The sequence below is a fragment of the Crinia signifera genome, chromosome 4 (assembly GCF_055691185.1).
Source record: "Crinia signifera chromosome 4, ASM5569118v1, whole genome shotgun sequence".
NCBI classification, from domain to species: domain Eukaryota; kingdom Metazoa; phylum Chordata; class Amphibia; order Anura; family Myobatrachidae; genus Crinia; species Crinia signifera.
This window is the reverse complement of record NC_139220.1, coordinates 160,197,275-160,216,606: the sequence shown is the minus strand read 5'-3', so window position 1 is coordinate 160,216,606 and position 19,332 is coordinate 160,197,275. Positions and strand designations below refer to the sequence as shown.

The 19,332-nt window shown below is 45.0% G+C and overlaps 1 protein-coding gene across 4 annotated transcripts in view; it reads right to left on the bottom strand.

Annotated features, from left to right (window-relative positions):
• The window catches only part of PLXNB2 (plexin B2), a 199,550-nt gene that overhangs the window by 19,758 nt on the left and 160,460 nt on the right, over positions 1–19,332 (bottom strand). For all 4 annotated transcript variants that reach the window (XM_083182863.1, XM_083182865.1, XM_083182864.1 and 1 more), the window contains 5 exons: positions 19,101–19,249; positions 15,246–15,354; positions 13,684–13,820; positions 3,424–3,591; positions 256–376 (listed from right to left, as the gene is read on the bottom strand). In XM_083182863.1, the coding sequence (XP_083038989.1) occupies positions 256–376; positions 3,424–3,591; positions 13,684–13,820; positions 15,246–15,354; positions 19,101–19,249 (684 nt within the window). The remainder of the gene's footprint in view (positions 1–255; positions 377–3,423; positions 3,592–13,683; positions 13,821–15,245; positions 15,355–19,100; positions 19,250–19,332) is intronic.

The following is a 19,332-nucleotide window of genomic DNA, read 5'->3' as shown; positions in this document are numbered from 1 at the left end:
GCCAGGGGCGTTTATTCTTTCTTTCTGGTAGATTGTGGCAGGAAACGGCTTTTTCTTTCATTAGCCATCCACGCTGAATTAGGCCCAATGTTTGCATATATTTAATTATCTATATTGAAAGGATGGGGGCTGACAGAGCAATGAATATGTTGTTTATGCTGAAGTTAGTTTTACTATTATTCACTTACTTTCCAAAAGATTTGTATTGCATTGATGCTTATCTCTGTAGAGATGATGTGATACAAGGTTACTCACCAATTGCAAATCATTCCCATCCACCTGTCTTTTCTGCCTGTTTGATCTCCATGTGGCCATCATGCTGAAACTCTGAACAAGATTGAAGCCTTTCCCTGAAACGGTGATATTTCTTCCTCCACTATAACAACAAAAATAGCCACAGTTACAATGGTAACCTAAACATTTAAGTTCTACTGATAAATTTCAATATACGGTTTGCCCAACAGAAGTTAAAAAACAAAACAAAATGCTAGATATGTGACAGGACATTACAATGTAGACCTGTTTGCTGGTATGGTATGCTTTTTGTGCAAATCATTGCCGGCTAAACAGTCATAATGATTCTGTGTAAATGACAAGTGAACATGTTACCGGAAAATTAGGTTAAAAAAAAAACAAAAATCTGTTCAATGACCGTATATATTAGGAGTAGGTTATAAATGGATAATCGTAGAAGGGAGGTCCAAACAATTAAAACATATTAATTAATGCTACCTACTTATTAAACCTGGTCATATACACAGAGAACAGATTGCTCTCAACATTATGAACTCTATGAATTCGGTACTTGTTTCCTAGCACGGCCACACCGATTTACATCGGGGTGGTCGTGTCGGAAAAATCGGGTCGATCGCATCGCATGCGATTTGGTCGCATGCGATGCGATCGACGCGACCGACCGATTTTCGACCCGATTTTTTCATTGAATGAAATGTAAATCGGGTCCCTGGGACCCGATTTTACATTGGATTCAATGTAAAATATTCCCAACCCCCCCAAATTTCACGGCGTACACCCCACCCCACGATAGACGCCATCCCGAAGCGTGGCGAGCGCAGCGAGCCCGCGAGGGGCGTCGGTGCGCGTCTTCCGACCTTTTCATTCCCCTACTATCCACGTCGGCGTGGAGTTGAGAATAGAATAGTGTGGCGAGCGCAGCGAGCCACCGAGCCCGAAGCGTGGCGAGCGCAGCGAGCCCCGCGAGGGGACGCGTATACCTGTGAAGTTATATGCGTCCCCTCGCGGGGCGCGCTGCGCTCGCCACGCTTCGGGCACGGTGGCTCGCTGCGCTCGCCACACTATTCTATTCTCAACTCCACGCCGACGTGGATAGTAGGGGAATGAAAAGGTCGGAGGACGCGCACCGCCGCCCCTCGCGGGCTCGCTGCGCTCGCCACGCTTCGGGTTGGCGTCTATCGTGGGGTGACGACGGGGACATCTATAATGTGAAATGGGTCATATTGGCCCATTTCACATTTTTCAAATTTTTTCACGATTTCAATGTTAAAAAATCTTTTAACATTGAAGCCTATGGTCCCGACCGACGCGATGCCCCCGATATTTTACCTTTCCCGACACGATTTCAATGTTAAAATATTTTTTAACATTGAAGTCTATGGAAATATCGGGGGCATCGCGTCGGGACCAATGTTAATGGTCCCGACCGACGCGATGCCCCCGATATTGTCTCCTAGCTGGCAAAATGGACCTGATTTCAAAGGAAATCGGGTCCATCGTATGGATCGTGTACCTTAACTTAAAGGTACACGATCCATACGATTGTGGCCGTGCTAGGAAACAAGTACCATGAATTCTTCTGCGATTAGGTGCCTTTTACAAAGGAGTACTTACTTACTTACATGTTAGTTGGGCGCCCACTATAGTTAGAACGCTCATACCCCCACTATCCATGTCGGCATAGAGTTGATTTTATAAAGTGTGGGGAGCGCAGCGAGCCACCGAGGCTGAAGCGTGGTGAGTGTAGCGGAAACTAAGCAAATAGCTTAGTGGGAGCCCAACTAACATATAAGTACCAGGAAGGTTTATAAGTAAAACATCTGTTTGGTGCAATTTATCTTTAAATTAACTGTTTTTTCTTTAAAAAGAGTCAGCATTGATACATTTTACCCTAATACTTTATCATAACGCACCATTAATAGAGCATCACTGCCTAGGACACTCAAAAACTCTGATAAGGGAGATTCAATAAACCACAAGTTGATTGAAAGTAATCCTGGGACAACCCTCCCAATAAATAATGGTTTCTGAGGTATTTAAATAGAAACATTAAGCATGGCCAATAGATGTGATTGTACATGTCCTATTCCGAAAAATGAATTAAACTATGGGCAGTATTCAATGCTCCGGCGAGCGCGGCACAGCGTACATATTTTGGAATCAGTATTAAATCCCGGCGGTCATGATCCCGGCATTCAGAATCCCGATCGCCGAAATCCCGACAAGGGGGGGACACGTGGATTGCCCCCCCTTGCGGGCTCGCTGCGCTCGCCACGCAGCAGGCCCGGTGCCTCGCTACGCTCGGCACGCTAATTTATTCTCCCTCCAGGGGTGTCGTGGACACCCCTGGAGGGAGAAAGTGTCGGGATTTCGGCGATCGGGATTCCGGCGTCGGGATTCTGAACGCCGGGATCCCGACCGCCGGGATTTACACTGCATCCCCATATTTTTCACTCGTCACCATGCCTCCTGCTCACCCAATTAAACATGTCAGCTGCTCGCCGCCCCTGACGGCGAGCATTGACTAATGTGACGTACGAGGAGTAAATATAGGCAGTGTTTAAATATTGCAGAGAAATGCAGAAAAACGCAATTTAGCCTAAAAAAACCATTCCAAATCAGCAGACCACTAATGCTGTGTCTCCTCAAAGGCCAAATGAAGGAGTGAGGAAGAAGAGGTGAATCATGGGTAAGAACTGAGTTGAATCATGGGTAGAATAAACAGTGAGGAAAAAAATGCATCATGGGAAATTACCGCAAAAAAATAAAAATGTTAATGTGGCGCTTCTAAAGAAATAAAATAAAGATCCTTCAAATAATAAAAAAATAGACTTTGCAGACACCATAAAACAAAGATTTTTTATTTAATTTACGTACACAAATAACATTCATATACACACACACACACACACACACACACACACACACACACACATATATATATACATACATACACACACACCAAAAAGTTTAGCTTCTGTGCATTAATTTTTTTTTTTTTTTAAAGTTAAGAATTATAAAATACCAAGATAAAACACTTTTTGTCAGTAAACACTCTCATTCACTGAGTCCAAACCAACCTCTCAGAAAGTGAACAAAAAGGGATTTTAGCAATTACAAATGAATAATGAAAGACTTGGATTACAAGGAAGTTAATAAAGGAAATACCTGGCAAAACTTTGATCAGGGCTAAATTGATGAATAACAGGGTTACTTCTGTAGGAGAAGGTTCCAGCTTCTTTCACGGTTTCAGTACCATAGTACATCTTTACTCTGACATCCCCTTCCTTCTTAGATGCACTTGTAACACATACCAATTCTTCGCCGAATGTAATGCTATTGTAAAGAAAGCAATCAAAGGACATTATTCTCATTAATAAACAGTGTGAGACGCATGATGAGAGCAGTAAAGGAGCATTACACAATACATAGGGGCACGCTTCACACCTCAGATTTTCCATGGGCAAAAATAAGATAGCTTTCCAGCAAACCTTGCAGTGCTTAAGATTTTGACTGTACAGTCAAAATCAGAAACTCAAATTGCACCGTGTATTTGCACCTTTACTAGACTTTCCAACGTAACATACAGTTAACAAAACCAAACTACATTGCCCAAAAAAACCCCACACAACTTAAAAAAAATATGATAGCACAAGACAATTGATGTATGACCTTTTTAGTACCATACTTAGAGGTGGGCTGATCAGCCACCAGAATATATCAATATACTGTTCATTGTGTATACAGGGCAGGACTGTTTTATTCATTCTTGTAAATTGGTGACCATATACATGTACTTGTCAACACAATGACTGGCCTATACTCCCCATTTTCTACTCCCCTGGGGAATTGCCCTAACAGATTAAAGGGGAAAGGTACTAAGCTGTTGACATAGATAAAGTAAACAGTCTTCAACATGGCAGTATGGGGCAGATTGACTGGTACTTTTCCGCTGTTTGAAAAGTGACTGTTAGGAGCTGGCTGGTGTGTACTTTCTCTCTCTCTCTGCAAGGCTTAGTATGGTGACCCCCCCCCGCCAAACATGGGTGTGGATCAGCTCACAGACAAAGTCTAGGTCAGCAGTAAATAGATCGGCACCAAAAGGTCAACATGCACAAGGTTGACTGACAAAAGGTATACTCTGAAAATGTCAACACTTGAAAAAGTCAACATGAGTTTTCCACTTTTCTTGGTGTCAATGTTGACACCTGAGCACTTTCACATTGGGCCAATCGGAGTTCTTATAGATGGTAAAGTATGGCGGTCCAAAAAAATGGAAAATATTGCGAAAAACTCATGGTTGACCTTTTCATGTGTCTACCACTGCCATGTAGACCTTATGCATGTTGACCTAGACATTGTCATCCAAATACCCCTCAACCAGGGGCGGATTGGCCATTGAAGTCACCGGGAAGTTTCCCGGGAGGCCGGCCGCCCCTGAGGCCTAAAAGTGCAGGTGACACTGAATCCAGGTCACAGGAGAATAACTGAATCCCTCAGTGCCCCATCGCGAATGTATGTGATGGTAGCAACTAGCACTGCAGGAAACAAGGGGCCGGCCACTGCGGAGTTATGGGTAGCAGTGGCCGGCCCGGAAGCAGTTTCAACAAGTACCTGCCCCTGTTCCTGTTTCCCATCCAGCGCGCATTTGTACCTGTAGACTGACTGAGGAGCATGGAGGCCAGCCGGAGTGATCACCAGCAGCAGCTCATCAGCTGGTGGAGCTGCAGCTGCGAAGACACTGACAGCGGAGCTGCTGTAGGAGGATTGGGCTGCAGCACAGCATCAAAGGAGTCCTCCGTGACCAGTGGAGTCAGCAAGTGGAGGAGCAGAGAACCCCATGCAGGACGCTCTTCCTGCTCTGCTTCCTGGCTGCTGTTCTTTGTGGCTGCTGCTGCCTGTCACACTGCATGACAGGCAGCAGTGCCAGCAACATAAGGCTGAGGTTGAATTCCTTCTCAGCCAACTCCCAACCCCCCTTTAACTATACGGCCACCAGTGTCAGCAGTGATTGAACAGATGGGCGGAGCCACACGGGACGAGGGGGCGGAGCTACAGTGGAGCACAGCAGGGCTGATGAAAGGAGAGAATGGGCTGCCAGACAGATTTTAAGGTAAAAAAAAGTGTGTGAGAGGGAGTAATCCTGTCAGCAAATGGTGTGGGGGATTCAGTATGAAATCCCGGCGGTCGGGATCCCGGCGTTCAAAATCCCGACGCCGGAATCCCGACCGCCGATATCCCAACAAGGGGGGGACGTGGATCGCCCCCCCTTGCGGGCTCGCTTCGCTCGGCACGCTAATTTATTCTCCCTCCAGGGGTGTCGTGGACACCCACGGAGGGAGAAAGTGTCTGGATTTCGGCGGTCGGGATTCCAGCGTCGGGATTCTGAACGCCAGGATCCCGACCGCCAGGATTTAAACTGCATCCCAGTGTGGGCATTGTCCAGATGGAGCCATTCTCATTGCACCCATCCCCTGCACACCAATCGCCGCTGTGTGCTGGGTATTCTGGCATGTGTGCGTATCCGATGCTCCCCCCCATTCCCGGCACTGGACATGCGAGCATCCAAGATGCTTGCATGTCCACGTATGCAAAGGCTGAGACTGGGTCCATCTGTAAAAGCAGCATAGTACTGTCGGCAACTGGCGTGGGTATTAGGTATAAGCAGCGCTACTACTGTCTGCATCTGGTGTGAACGTTATGTATAAGCAGGGGCATAGGGAGGGCTGAGCCGGTGGAGCACAAGCTATGGGCGCTGACGGGGTACAGGGCGGCAGCGCGCACCGCAAATGATACCTGACTGTGTGCTGCTGCTGCTCGGCGCCTGCCCACCCACCCGGCTGCAGCTGCCCGCAAACCGAAATCTTCCCCCGCCCGTGACGGGTACTCCACTCCGTGCTCTGTCCTCCTGACGCCTTCCCAGGGCCGAGTTAACAATGGCGGCCCTGAACCTGCAAAATAGGCCTAAGCATCCGCAGATGCCTTCACTGCTTATACAGGATTTTTTCTATTGCTTGCTGCTAGTACAGCAGACTGTCGTGTTCTAGGCCCCACCCCCTCTGGCACCAACAACACTCCCACCCGTCCCCAGCGCTGATGAAGGAAATACCGGCATCCATGCTCCCTGTGGCTCAGCGCCGCCTCCGCCGTCGCAACAAATGATGTCACACAGCTGCCAGCTCGATAACATCGGAGAGACTCTGCAGTACATCCCCAGGCCAGGACTGGAGCAGACAGCAGTCACAGGTTAAGCTGCTCCGTAACAGCGTAAATAGCAGCCACATGTTACACAGACTTAAGTGTGAAGTCCACTTTCACGGCTATTTAGCAGTGACTAGCTTGTCCTCAGCCTGGAGCATGGACTGATTACAGATGGGCAGTCTTCAAGGGGCCCTAGGCCCACACTGCAGTAATTATTTCCCCAGCCTGCAAACTCTACCTAGCTGACAGCAGGGCAAAACACAGTGGGGGAGGAGCCTAATGTCTGAAGTGCCCGCCCCCTCCAGAGACCTGTGCTGAAGCTTAAGTAGATTGTTAAGGTAGTGTCCCTTCCTTCCTCTGTTTCTCCCTCTCTCCCCTGCCCCTCCCCCCTCCTTCTCTCTCCCTGTCCCCCATCTCTCCCTCACTCTCTCTCTCCCTCTCTCTCCCTCCCTCTCTCTCTCCCTCCCTCTCTCTCTCTCTCTCTTTGGGGTCCATTCATTATTGGACCGCATTTGCAATGGGATCTGTGTGGCATTTACCACCCAGGATCGCAGTGCAATATGCAATCCTTTGTGTCCTGCAGACACAGGGACTCAGAAAGGAACCCGTCCCTGCGCTTTTCATCGTTGGGTGCCGGCCCGGGTCTGTACATGCACGGTTAGCACTGACCCACGACCGACCCTGCTTCCTGCGGGGCAGTGCGGTCTGTAGCCCATGGGCTACCGCCATCTCAGAGTGGCGGTAGCCCCTGGACCCACTGTGATGCTGCCCAATGTTGATACATTGGGAAGCTTCGCATCCACCATAGTAACTTACGGAGCAGGAGGGACCGCAGCAGGGATCGGAGATTCCTGTTGCGGTCCCGCCTACATATATTCTTGTGATACTTAATATGTGCTGCTAAGGGAATTAGCCGCATATATTATATGATAAATGGGTCCTTGTCTCTTCAACAGCACAGGTGATACCCGCCACTGCTGGCACCGAGAGGGGAGAGACCAAGCGCTACCTGCAGTACAGCACAGGAAACCCACCACTGAACAGGACATCCAGCGCCAAACAGAAAATCAGTCCAGCTCCAAACATTGCCGGCACCCCTTAGCAGGAGACCCGGCACTACTGCCAGTGTACAAGAGACAAGTCACTGCTGGTGATGAAAGGGAGAATGGGAAACCCAGCGCTAACGGCTGATAAATGGAAGACCCGTCACTGCTGATGCTGTTGAGAACGAGACCTGCCACTGCCAGAGGTACACAGTGCCACTTGTACGGGGGGGAATTAGAAGGGACAAAATTATGCCCGTCAAAACCCTTTCAGACCAATGCTCTTCATCCTCCACCTCTCTTCTTTCCCTGCTTGCCCCACTGCCTCACCCCCCCCTACCCCTCTATCTCTGTCCCTATCTTAGTTCCCCTCCCCCTCTCCTCTCTCCATAATGTTTTTCATTCCCCCACCCCATCGCTCCCTGTACCCTTTTCTCTCTCCTTTTTTCTCTCTATCTCTCCTGTAATCTGTCACCCACCCCCTCTCTCCCCTGCTGTTTCTCTACTTTTTGTCTCCCCCTGCCCCTCTCTATCTCCTGTTCTTTTCCCCTTCCCCCTTCTCTTTCTCTCAACCCTATCTCATTCCCCTCCATCTCACCTCTCTTTATAGCTCTTTGTCTTGCCCTCTTTATCTCACTGACACACACTCTCTCTCTCCTTGACACGCGCTCTCTCCCTGACACTCACTACCTATCACTGTCTCTCCTCCCTCTCTATCTCCCTCTGACACATTTTCTTAATCCCCCTCACTCTCTCTCCCTGACACACTCTCTCCTGCTTGCTCCCCCTCTCTCCCTGATAACTTATCTCCCTTACTCACTATCCTCTCTTTCTCTCATTGGGGCCCATTTATCAAACCATATTTGCGGCTAAATCCCCGAAAACACCAGTTTTCGGGGTTTAACAGCAAATATTAAGTATCTCCTAAATGTATCAAAGGGGGACCGCAGCAAGGATCTCCGATCCCTGCTGTGATCCCCCCTGTACCACCGCCGGCCGCATCCCCCATAGGTTTCTATGGGGGATGCGAAGCTGCCCGATGTATTAACATTGGGCAGCCCGGCTTCGCATCCCTGGGCTATCGCCATTCTGATATGGCGATAGCCCATTGCAGCCTATGGCTGCGGGATTGCACTGCCGAGCTGGGCAGTGTGGTCGTGGGGTCAGCGCATAACCGCACACCCCCCGACTTCCGGCTCTGGGTATCGGAGGGACGGGCTCCTTTCGGAGCCCTGTCCCTGCGTCCCCATAATGATACATCCCGGCGGTTTTAAAAGCAACTGCAATGCAATGCCCGGCGATGTCACCACGCCAGCATCGCACATGAATGATAAATGCGCCCCATTGTCTCTTGCACTGACTCCCTCTCTCTCACTGACACCCTCTGTCTATCTTTCTTGCAGTGACACCCTTTTTCTCTTATTCACTCCTCTCTCTCACTGACACACTCTCTCTCTGACACCTACTTTCTATCTGTCTCTTGCTCTCTCCTTATCCCATTTCCCCCCCCCCCCTTTTCTCTATCTCCCTGACACTCTTTGTCGTTCACTCCACTCACTTTTTCTCTTGTGCCCCTAAGGGGACAGTGCTGGGGTTCAGAGTCAACTTTATTAAAGGCTGGGTACAGTGAAGCGATGTGTACCCAGCGAATATGATGACAGATTGGAACCTGGGTACACATTGAGCAATGTTAATGAAGGATGGAATGATCACGGTTCTGTCCTTAATTAGTCCCTGGTGATATTGTCAATTTTGATGTGCAACACAACAAACCTAACGACATCATTAGCAACCGCAGGCATTGCATATTGGGCATACAGTATACACTGCTTGATGTTCCCTGTTGTGAGCAATTTGACGGACCCTCTAAGTAGAGGGGAGGGTGATTGAGGTGTGTGAAGAAAGGTGAGTGGGACACAGACCACCCCCACATATCAGTAGTCACACCCCCTGTGGCGGCACAGTCAGTAATAGGCCTTTTATAAATTTCAGCTCCAGAGCCTTAATCTTGCACTGCTCCTGCCCACCCACCCGGCTGCAGCCGCCCGCAACATGGCAACTGATGTGGGCGTTGCATATAGGCAGTGCTACTACTGTCGGAAACTGGTGTGGGCATTACATATAGGCAGCGCTACCACCATCGGCAACTGGTGTGAGCGTTATGTATAGGCAGCAATACTACCGTCGGCAACTGGTGTGAGCGTTATATATATATGCAGCGCTACTAGTGTTGCCAACTGGTGTAAGCATTATGCATAAGCAACGCTACTCCTGTCTGCATCTGGTGTGGGTGTTAAGCAGCACTACTACTGTCGGCAACTGGTGTGGGTGTTAGGTATAAACAGCGCTACTACTGTCGGCAACTGGTGTGGGCATTATGCATAGTTACTTCTGTCGGCAACTGATGTGGACATTAGTTATAAGCAGCGCTACTACTGTCTGACACTGGTGTGAGCATTCGCTAAAAGCAGCCCTACTACTGTCAGAAACTGGTGTGAGCATTAAGTAAAAGCAAGTGCTACTACTGTCAGCAACTGGAGTGGGCATTGGGTTTAAGCAGTGCTACTACTGTCGGAAACTGATGTGGGCATATGTATAGGCAGCGCTACTAGTGTCAGCAACTGTTGTGGGCATTACATATAATCAGCCCTAAGACTTTCTGCAACTGGTGTGGGCGTTACGTATAGTCAGCGCTACTACTGTGGCCAATAGTGGGCATTACTGTATGTGTAAGAGGCACAACTACTGTGGACATAATGTGTGTGTGTGTGTGTGTGTGTGTAAGGGTTCTACTACTCTGGGCATTATATGTATAAGCAGCGCAACTACTGTGGACATTTTTTGTAATGGGCACTACTGTGAATCGTAATGTGAATAAGGGGCACTAGGTGCTGTGCAGGGCAATAACTAGGTGTGTGCCAGTGGTGCCTTGCCCATTTGCACTGTGGGTACATCATGTGGTCCAGCAGCTGCAGTTATTGATTGCCTGTCGGACCAAAAGCTCTGATTGGCTCAAAAGCTGGGGCCATATTTGAAAATCAATTCAGTGCCTCTGCAGGCTCTGCTGGGCTCAGGGCTAGACAGGATTGGATTACACAGTGAGCAGTACTGAAAGCATACTGCAATACGCACTTCTCTGGGCATTGTGAAAGGGGCACTACTGGTGGTATTATGTGTATAAGCACGAGTACTTGGGACATTACGCATAGCATAATGTCATATGGGCATTAAAGGGTTCAGCATATTGTGTAAGGGGAATTACGGTGTGTGGCAAAAAGTGTAATGGGCATTACGTTGTGTGGCATAATGTGTAAGCACATCACAATGTGTGGCATAATGTGAAATAGGCAGTAATGTGTGGCATAATGTGCATGTGGCATTACCGCGTGTGCCATAATGTATAATGGGCATATTGGTACTGTTACGTTAAGTTTTTTTTTCACTTTGTTGAAACTTTTTATAAGCATCTCCTTGTCATATTGCTTATATACCGAATCCACCCTTGATTGTACACCCGATGCAGCTAGCGATCAACCTGATTGACAAAAACTCCCACTTCGGACTCTGAGAACCACACATAACGGAGGGATGATGATACAGAGGTTTGGAACTTGAGTGAAGCACATACTTTCGGGTATAGTGCTCTCCATGGAACCACCTGTGGAACGCATCCTTCCGGTTACTATGCGTCCAAGTGACTCGAGCCGTAGAGACAGAAGTGAAGTCATCGGGCTGGACATGGGCGCAACGCTGCACCAGGTGAGTGTGATCTTCACTGTTTGTAAGCCCTATTTAAGGCAGCTTGTTTTACACTTACTGACCAAAAAAAATAAAGATTTGAAACGTTGAAATCTAATACAGTTTGGTCTATTTATTTACTGAAAAAAACGTGTGAGTGCCGTCCTGCTTCCTGCTCCATATTGACTGTTTTCAACAAACAGCCTGGGAAAGGCACTGGGGTATTATTTCTGTCAAAAACGGTGTGCCGGCCATATCAAAAAAGCTGGATGGCACTCCCAAGATTTTGTAATACTGCACGGCGGCAGATTCAAGAAATAAAAGTCAAACACCAAGCTAGTGTGTCAACGTTTCGGGCAAAGCCCTTTATCTTTGTCTTGAACATGTTCCCCCTCCCTGAGAAGTGCTCTCCATCCTCCCATTGTTCAGAATTAAACATGGGCTGAAAACTTTATATACATATTTTTAAGTGTATGTATTCAAAGTAATCAGCCTTGTTTCCTGCAGTGTCCATGGCTGAATTGCTTGGGCGTTGCAACACTAATGATTAGGTAGAAACACTGATAGTACTGATGTAGTAACCCCGCCTACTGCTATGCTGGCCCTGCCCATTTTGGTTTGGTGCTGCCCACATGAGGCCGCTTCCAGAAATTTTCCAGGGCCACTTTTGGTCCCCAATCCGCCCCTGCCCTCAACACATATGAAATATACATTACACACGTGAATTGTTATCCATAGCTTGCTCCATTGTTGTAGCCATCACTGTGGGCCCTTTTGTAGAATTACTTGGTGGACATATACTGACTTCCTCAAACCAATACAGAACTATTAGGGAATTTGGACTTTGAGTTTGGGATACCACTTTCTAGGAAATCCAGATAACCTTCTATGTTTTTATTATTATACTGTGTGTTTACTAGTATTTACTACTAACACACATGTGGATTTGTTTTTCGTTTTGCTGAGTGGAATGAAGACACCCATATTGATTTGAAAAATAGTGTTTGCGAATCATCTGAGTTTATTTCAGGCCCTCCATGTACAGGTGTGCAGATTTATGTTAATGTTATGCTATGGAAGTACAATATATATATAGTATTACATGAATTGCATAGAATTATGATGCGGAAACATAGAACATTTTTTAAACCATCTCTACAGGTTGCAATGGTAAATCTGTGTTGCTAGTGGCCGCAAATTGAACAATATGACCCAACACCGGCATCACAAGTCTACCATTTAAAATAATGTGGCTAGCCGACCGCTGCTTCATCTGCAATATTTCGTTGACAAATTATAGCGCTAGGTGGCTTCTATTGGTGTGCTTAAAAAAAAAAAAAAGTCCTGAAGAAAATAGACAAAAAAAGTTTTCGTACTATAAAAAAATGCCTCCTTTCATGAGTGAATGTTGTATTTTGTTCACTCATGAAAGGAAATTGTATTTTTTAAGCATAATGAATACGTAAATCCGAGGAGTGCGGTCTTCAGACTATGCAGCATATACAGTGCCTTGTTTGCAGAGGTGAACATTAGTTGAAGAGCAATTGGCTGAAGTTACTTATAATTTAAAAGAGAATTGATGGGAAATCATAGACCATTTGTTGCTAATCACTGCAAATCTTTTCAGCCAAATTGGCAAATCTCTAAGCAAAGCTTCAGAAAACAACAGGGACAGCTGGAACAATTTGGCATGTTCTCCTGCACAGCTTGAAGTCAAAGGTTCTACTGCGCAGCACAATAACCCCTTCTCTCACTCAGTGGTCCAACCAACTACTGGCCCTCCCAAAATGAAATAAATCATGCATGGTCTATATTATTAAAATAGTACGATAGTCATACTGAGCACAGAAGCTACACTTTACTTGTAGTTTAAAGATACCATCTCCATGAAAACCTATTATATACTTGGTTGCTGTAATCTAGACACTGCAAATAATTTCATATATCCCAGGACCTAGATAGTTAAAGTAAACAGCCCTAAAGCAGTGATTTCTTATGAGACGCAACGCAAGAGGAAGGGGCATTCCAAAAATCATTTCACTTAACAGTATAATCTGTCAGATGTGCTCATTATTATCTGCCCTAATTAGTGAAACATTTTAAACATAACTTGGCAGTCATCTGATGCAGATCCAAACCCTATTGTAGAACACCCTAAACAAAGCTCTAATTCCTCTGCTCTGTTGATCCAGCATTCAGTGAATTCCCTTCACTCCTAATTAATTTGCAAGTTCCATTCAAAATTCAGTGACTCTCTGCAAGACTATGACCCATTTCATTTGCCCGCTGATTGTATAGTATATTATTCCTAAAACACATGCCCCAGCCTGCTGTACTGATCTACAAGCTAGGATTTCAGGTTATTTTGCCCAGAACAAGTTATGAAAAGGGACATTACTCAGTACCGAGAGGAAGCTGGGAAACCACAAATAGAAGCATGACATACACTTCACAGTTGTTATCATCAAGGGTCACCCGGACATCATTTTTGGATCCCGTCTGTAAATTATTGCCAGTTATTGTTATGTGTGTTCCCCCAGCTAGAACACCTTCAGCGGGTTTTAAAGATGTAGGATCCGGTTCCTGGAAGCGAACATAAAGCCATTATTCATTGAAGCATATATTCCAATAAAGTATGTTACTATTTCATTCGATCGGGTGAATAAAGAATTAAGACTTAAGCTTTTGATTCTGTTGAAAACTTATAGGAAAATTACAAACCAACCTGATTATCTGAGCCTATAAATGAAGGAAGAGCCAAACAGAAGGTTTGAGCCCTCCCAAAAGGGCAGATGTCAGCTTTGATCTGAAGCTACCGTGCCAGACAGCATCAGAGATTCCACACTTCCTGTGTGTACTAGGACTGGAGCCAAGAGAAGTAGACAGCTTGTTGGTACCCCCCATCTGAAGCTGTCAGTATCCTCTGACACAAAGGAAGCACAGAGCACAGATCGGAAGAAGCCTCTGCAGTGGTGTCAGCATCAGTCTGCAGCTCACATTCTCATTTGCATTGCCTCTAGTTATGATAGGAACTTGGGAAGGGTTACTGCAGCTGAATCTTGATCATTACAGATCAAGTCCTGCGGCATTCTTAGGTGTCATTCTAGCCTTGTCACAAACGAGAACATGACTGTTGTTCACAGAAGGAAACTTTCATCTGCTTAAAATGTACAATACAAATCCTTTATTAAATTGCAAAATACCCATCAAAAAGAAGATTCCCTGTTTTAACCAATAAACATTTCTGAAATAAAATAAATTGAACAGAAGATCAGCTGACATATTAAAATCCCCTGGTTCTACAATGAGTTGGCTCCAGAGTGGTTTCACAGGGCTACACGTCAGGACTGTATTCCATTGAAGGCTAATTAGGCAAATAGGGAGATTTGACGAAGGACACAGGCTGCAGTGGAAAAGAGACCTCCAGTAACGATTGCATACAAAGTGTTTCAGGAGGTGGAGGTATTGGAAGCATAGATGGGCAGCACTCTGTGGGCCATATGTATCAAGCTTCAAAAGTGATAAAATGGAGAGTGATAAACAACCAGCCAATCAGCTTCTATCTGTCATTTTTCAAACTCAGCTTGTGACATGACAGTTACGGGCTGATTGGCTGGCTGTTTATTACTTTTTGAAGCTGGATACATCTGGCCCTCTGGGTGTAAAAAAAAATCTAATTCACATTAAAATTTGCTTTGTCAACGCTTCAGGTGTATTTTGTCAGGACACTGATACAGATTCCTCAGAAACATTGATAAAGCAAACTTATTTATTTTAAACTGACAAACTGTGTTGGAGGGGAGCACCCAGAAACATGCTGCATGCCGGTCAATGTTTCTATACAGAAGTTCACACACTATCCATATCTTTTCTTCTAGAATATCATATACAAGTTTAAGAGAGTCATAGGGAAACACTAAACCAATAAATCTCACAGTATTCTCTTGCATGCTCCATATCTTTAGCAGGATATACTATATATAAAAGAAAAACATAAAAAAAACTTACCTGGTAGGTAAAAATAAGATTGTCTGGTGATATTCCATGCTTCTTTTTTATGATTATTTTAATTATTCCTGACTGATCAGAAGGGGCAGCTCCGACCTCACACACAACCCTACAATTAGAAAACCGATTATTACTGTATTTACTGCTGCAGCTAAGAAAATCAATTTTACTTTTACTTCTTACTAAGAACTTGGAGATATAACTGTATTTATAAAATATAAAAAGGCTAGCCCTGCTCCTCATCTCTTTAGAGGGAATTTACAGTAAATGGTTTTTTTGTGACCACAAGAGTGCACCTAGTGAAGCAATTCAAGTGCTGCGCGTTATAGGATAGGACACAAGCGGCTTCTGACAATTGAAATGATGGGGGTTATTCAGACCTGATCGCAGCTCTGTAATTTTGCACGGTGGACAAATATTGAGAGACTGCGCATGCATCTGGGTCACAAAGTGTGTGCGTGACACAAGCCAGCAAAAAACAAAACTAACATCTTTTCTGATCGCAAGCCATTCGCTAGGAGATTTTCAGGAAGCCGCCGTTCGTGGGTGTCACCCAGCTGTTTTCTTGGAGTGTCAGGAAAAACACAGCGGTACACAGGTGTTTTCAGGCTGGGTGAGTGACGTCAGCCCCAGCCCCAATAACCCAATAAGCCTTTTCCTATCACTCTGGAAGAGTAGGTTCTGGGTTATGCACAGTAGAAAAATCATTCGATGGCGAGTGATTTGCAAATGGATTTGCGGCTGTGAGATGAGCTACAATATTTACGAAAGCCATTCGCAGCCTTGCACAGAGAGGGATATCCCTCTGGCAGGCCATCGGATTGCATGATGCTGCAATTTTACACTGCAGCGACTTGGACTGAATAACCCCCCGATATGTGGCATGCCTATATTCAGTGTGTGACAGCCACTGTATCTGCATAACGAATGGAACTTTACAGTGCTTTCCTGAAAAACACTGTGACATAGCATGTCGTATGCAGATACAGGGTTTTTGCAAATTTAATGGAAAAAGTTGCAAAAAAAGATGCCCGGTGTTATAGACTAGAATGGCTGTTTAACGTAAAAGGATGCTAGATGTACGTGGCTGTATATTTGCCATACTATCCCTTTAAACAGGGACACTAACTACACAGGTTCTGTGGCTAGCTGACTTCAAGCCTACAATCGGGATAGCAATGGCATTCATAGCATTGACTATCAACATAGCAAATTATATATATATATATATATATATATATATACACACATACATACATACATACATACACACACACACACACACATACACACGAGGTCTTAATTTAACAATATTTTTGCATTTTTTTTACAACTAGCTCATTAACCGCAAACAAATCTTCCAGTGAAAGACGGCACATTTCCACTTTTAGAGGTGTTGTAGCATCCAGCTCTGTGTGGTGTCTCACACTTTGAAATGTTGTAAAGTTATTCCCAACAGAAATACACACAATTATCAAGAGGTCTGCAGATCTGCTCCCGAAACTATACCAAATTATTCTGGTCCTTCTTTCACACCTCTCCACAGTGTGACTACTGCCTGCTACAAAGGAAAAGCCCTTTAACTATTGCTGTATTGATTTACTGTAGCTACATCAAATGGATAGCAAATCAGCACAGCTCAAAACAGTCAGGTGACCGCTCCGCATAGAACATCGGACTATATACATAGTTATCACCAAGAATATAAAGCATTTCAGTTCATCTTGCTCTCTGCTCTGATTTTGCCATGTACAGTAAAGTTTAAGTGTTCCATGAAGATCCACCCCCGCCCCCCCTCCCCTCTCTGTGGTTAGACTGCTATAGACGTCCGAACATGAAATGGATTCTAAATGTAACACACACCTGGGATCCATTTCAACTCAACAACCGTGCAGTAACATTGTGCTTTTAAAGGGTAATCCAACCATAAACTGATATTTATCCTTTACTACTTCTCTTTAGAGTATGGGTTCATAATATTGTCAAACACCAATAGAGGTGTTTTTAGAATGCAATTTGGATAGATTTCCACTTTAGGTTATTTAAAGGAGCATCTAGCTTCGCTTTCACTAAATGTCAGAACAAAAAGCAGGTCTATTTGCATTGGGGATACAGGCATGTGAAAAATAATTAATATTTTGCTTCTGTTTCTTTTTTTTTTTAGATTACACTGAAGTCACACTACACACTTAATCAAAGATTAAGCAGGGTACACACTTAACCAACCGACCAACCAATTTAGTAAGTTGCACACACACAATTACAAATCAGAAATTTGATATATGTCTGGCCAGAAATCACAACTAAGCAGTCATTTAGAGTTGCTCGTCCAAGTTGTGATGTTGTGTCAGTGGTCCATAACAGGTGAGTTGGTGCTCATATAAACAGACTGCAAGATAGATCAGCATCGGACATGCGGCAGCGCACATATGATGTCTGTGAAGGACATCATTCATAGACATATGTAGCCAGGCAGTTACTCAATTGGCTCCTCCTGTACCATTGATGGCATGTCCTCCATAACTTACAAAGGATCATTCCATCTGGTACAAGTTCGTCCAATAGAAAGCGCCTCCACCTCTCTCTTCTCGGTCACAAAATTCTCTGGTGTTGGCTCCTATGCTTAGCTGCACCACTGGGTCCAGCTTCTACACTCTCTGCCGCTCTTTAGGTCCAAGTGCCACCTCATCTGTCTAGCAGAGCCAATTCCTTACTAGACTATAAGCATTTGGGGAAGGGAAGGGAGGGGGCAATGTTGAGCCTAGGGGCTGCTTAACCCTTAAATCCGCCATTGCGTATTATTGTTTATGTGTCCTTTGTCAACATTAAGCAGATTATTTTTATTATGGGTAATTATGATAATTATGTGTAAATAGCAGGAAGTTCTACTTTAAAAGTACAGTATTTATCAAAGTTTGAATGGTTCCACGACATACTGTATGTAGGTGTATTACTGGTTAGAATTTACTGTAATGTATATTTTTGTCTTAATTAATTCAAGACACTAAAATTGTTAACACAACAGCCATACAGTGCATGGATAGCAGCCAGTTTAATGTTTGTACATGTCTGGCATTTTGTGATAGTATGTAGTCATTTCCTAGCATGCGTGCATTCCCCAACGGATGACATAATACAGACCATCCCAAGGTAAATTGTTTACATTTTTTAACTTACTGAAGAAAGGCAGAGACAGCTTTTACCATACAATTCTGTTAACCAATTCTTGGATGAATAGACATCCAAAAGCAAACCAGTAATCCAGGCTGGACTGTCCTGTTCCCTGAAACCATTAGCAGCTATAACATACACAAAAGTAGGTGTACCTCAGAGTAGAACCGATCTGGCAAGTGTTTCAATGAGTACAGTGGAATGTCCATATTTAAAGCAGTAACTATGCCAGTTGCTGATAAAAGCATATAACTGAAACAGAAAAACTTTCATGGGTCCAGGAACATGGCGACATCTGGCAGAAGAAAAGAAGCGGTGGCGCCGCTGGCCGGCGGCAGAAGATTGAAGAGGGCCGGAGAGGCCAGCGGGGTGGAATGCAAAAGAGCTAGGAAGCCATGGGCCACCCGCCCTTCCCCTCCCTAGACCACCAGATGATCAGGCATTAGGCCCATGGGCACAGTCAGGCCCTCTTGGCCCATGGATACAGTAAGCGGGCGTCTAGTGAGATGGCTTAGAAAATGCCAGAGGATTGCTACCTGTGTAGGCCCATTATATTAAGTGTTTTAGTATTGTTTATACAACATTAAAAATATAACTCCTCTCTGGTGTATCTACACAAGAAATGCTTTTCAATCAATTGAGAACTCCCACACAACAGACCATCAAAATAACATTAATAGTCACCTGGTAGAAACAGAGTATGCTTCTGGCTGGAATTTACAATCCACGTCTGCGACTTTAATTTCTTCTACATCCGTGGGGATTATTCCCAAATTAGATCCCATTATTGTCAGCAGTATACCTCCGTTTAATGGAGCAGCTTTTGGCGTAAACTAAGGACATAAGAACAGCAGACCTTAGAATGCACAAAGTAAACGAAAAAAAAAAAAAAAAACATTTTTCCTGACTTTAAAAC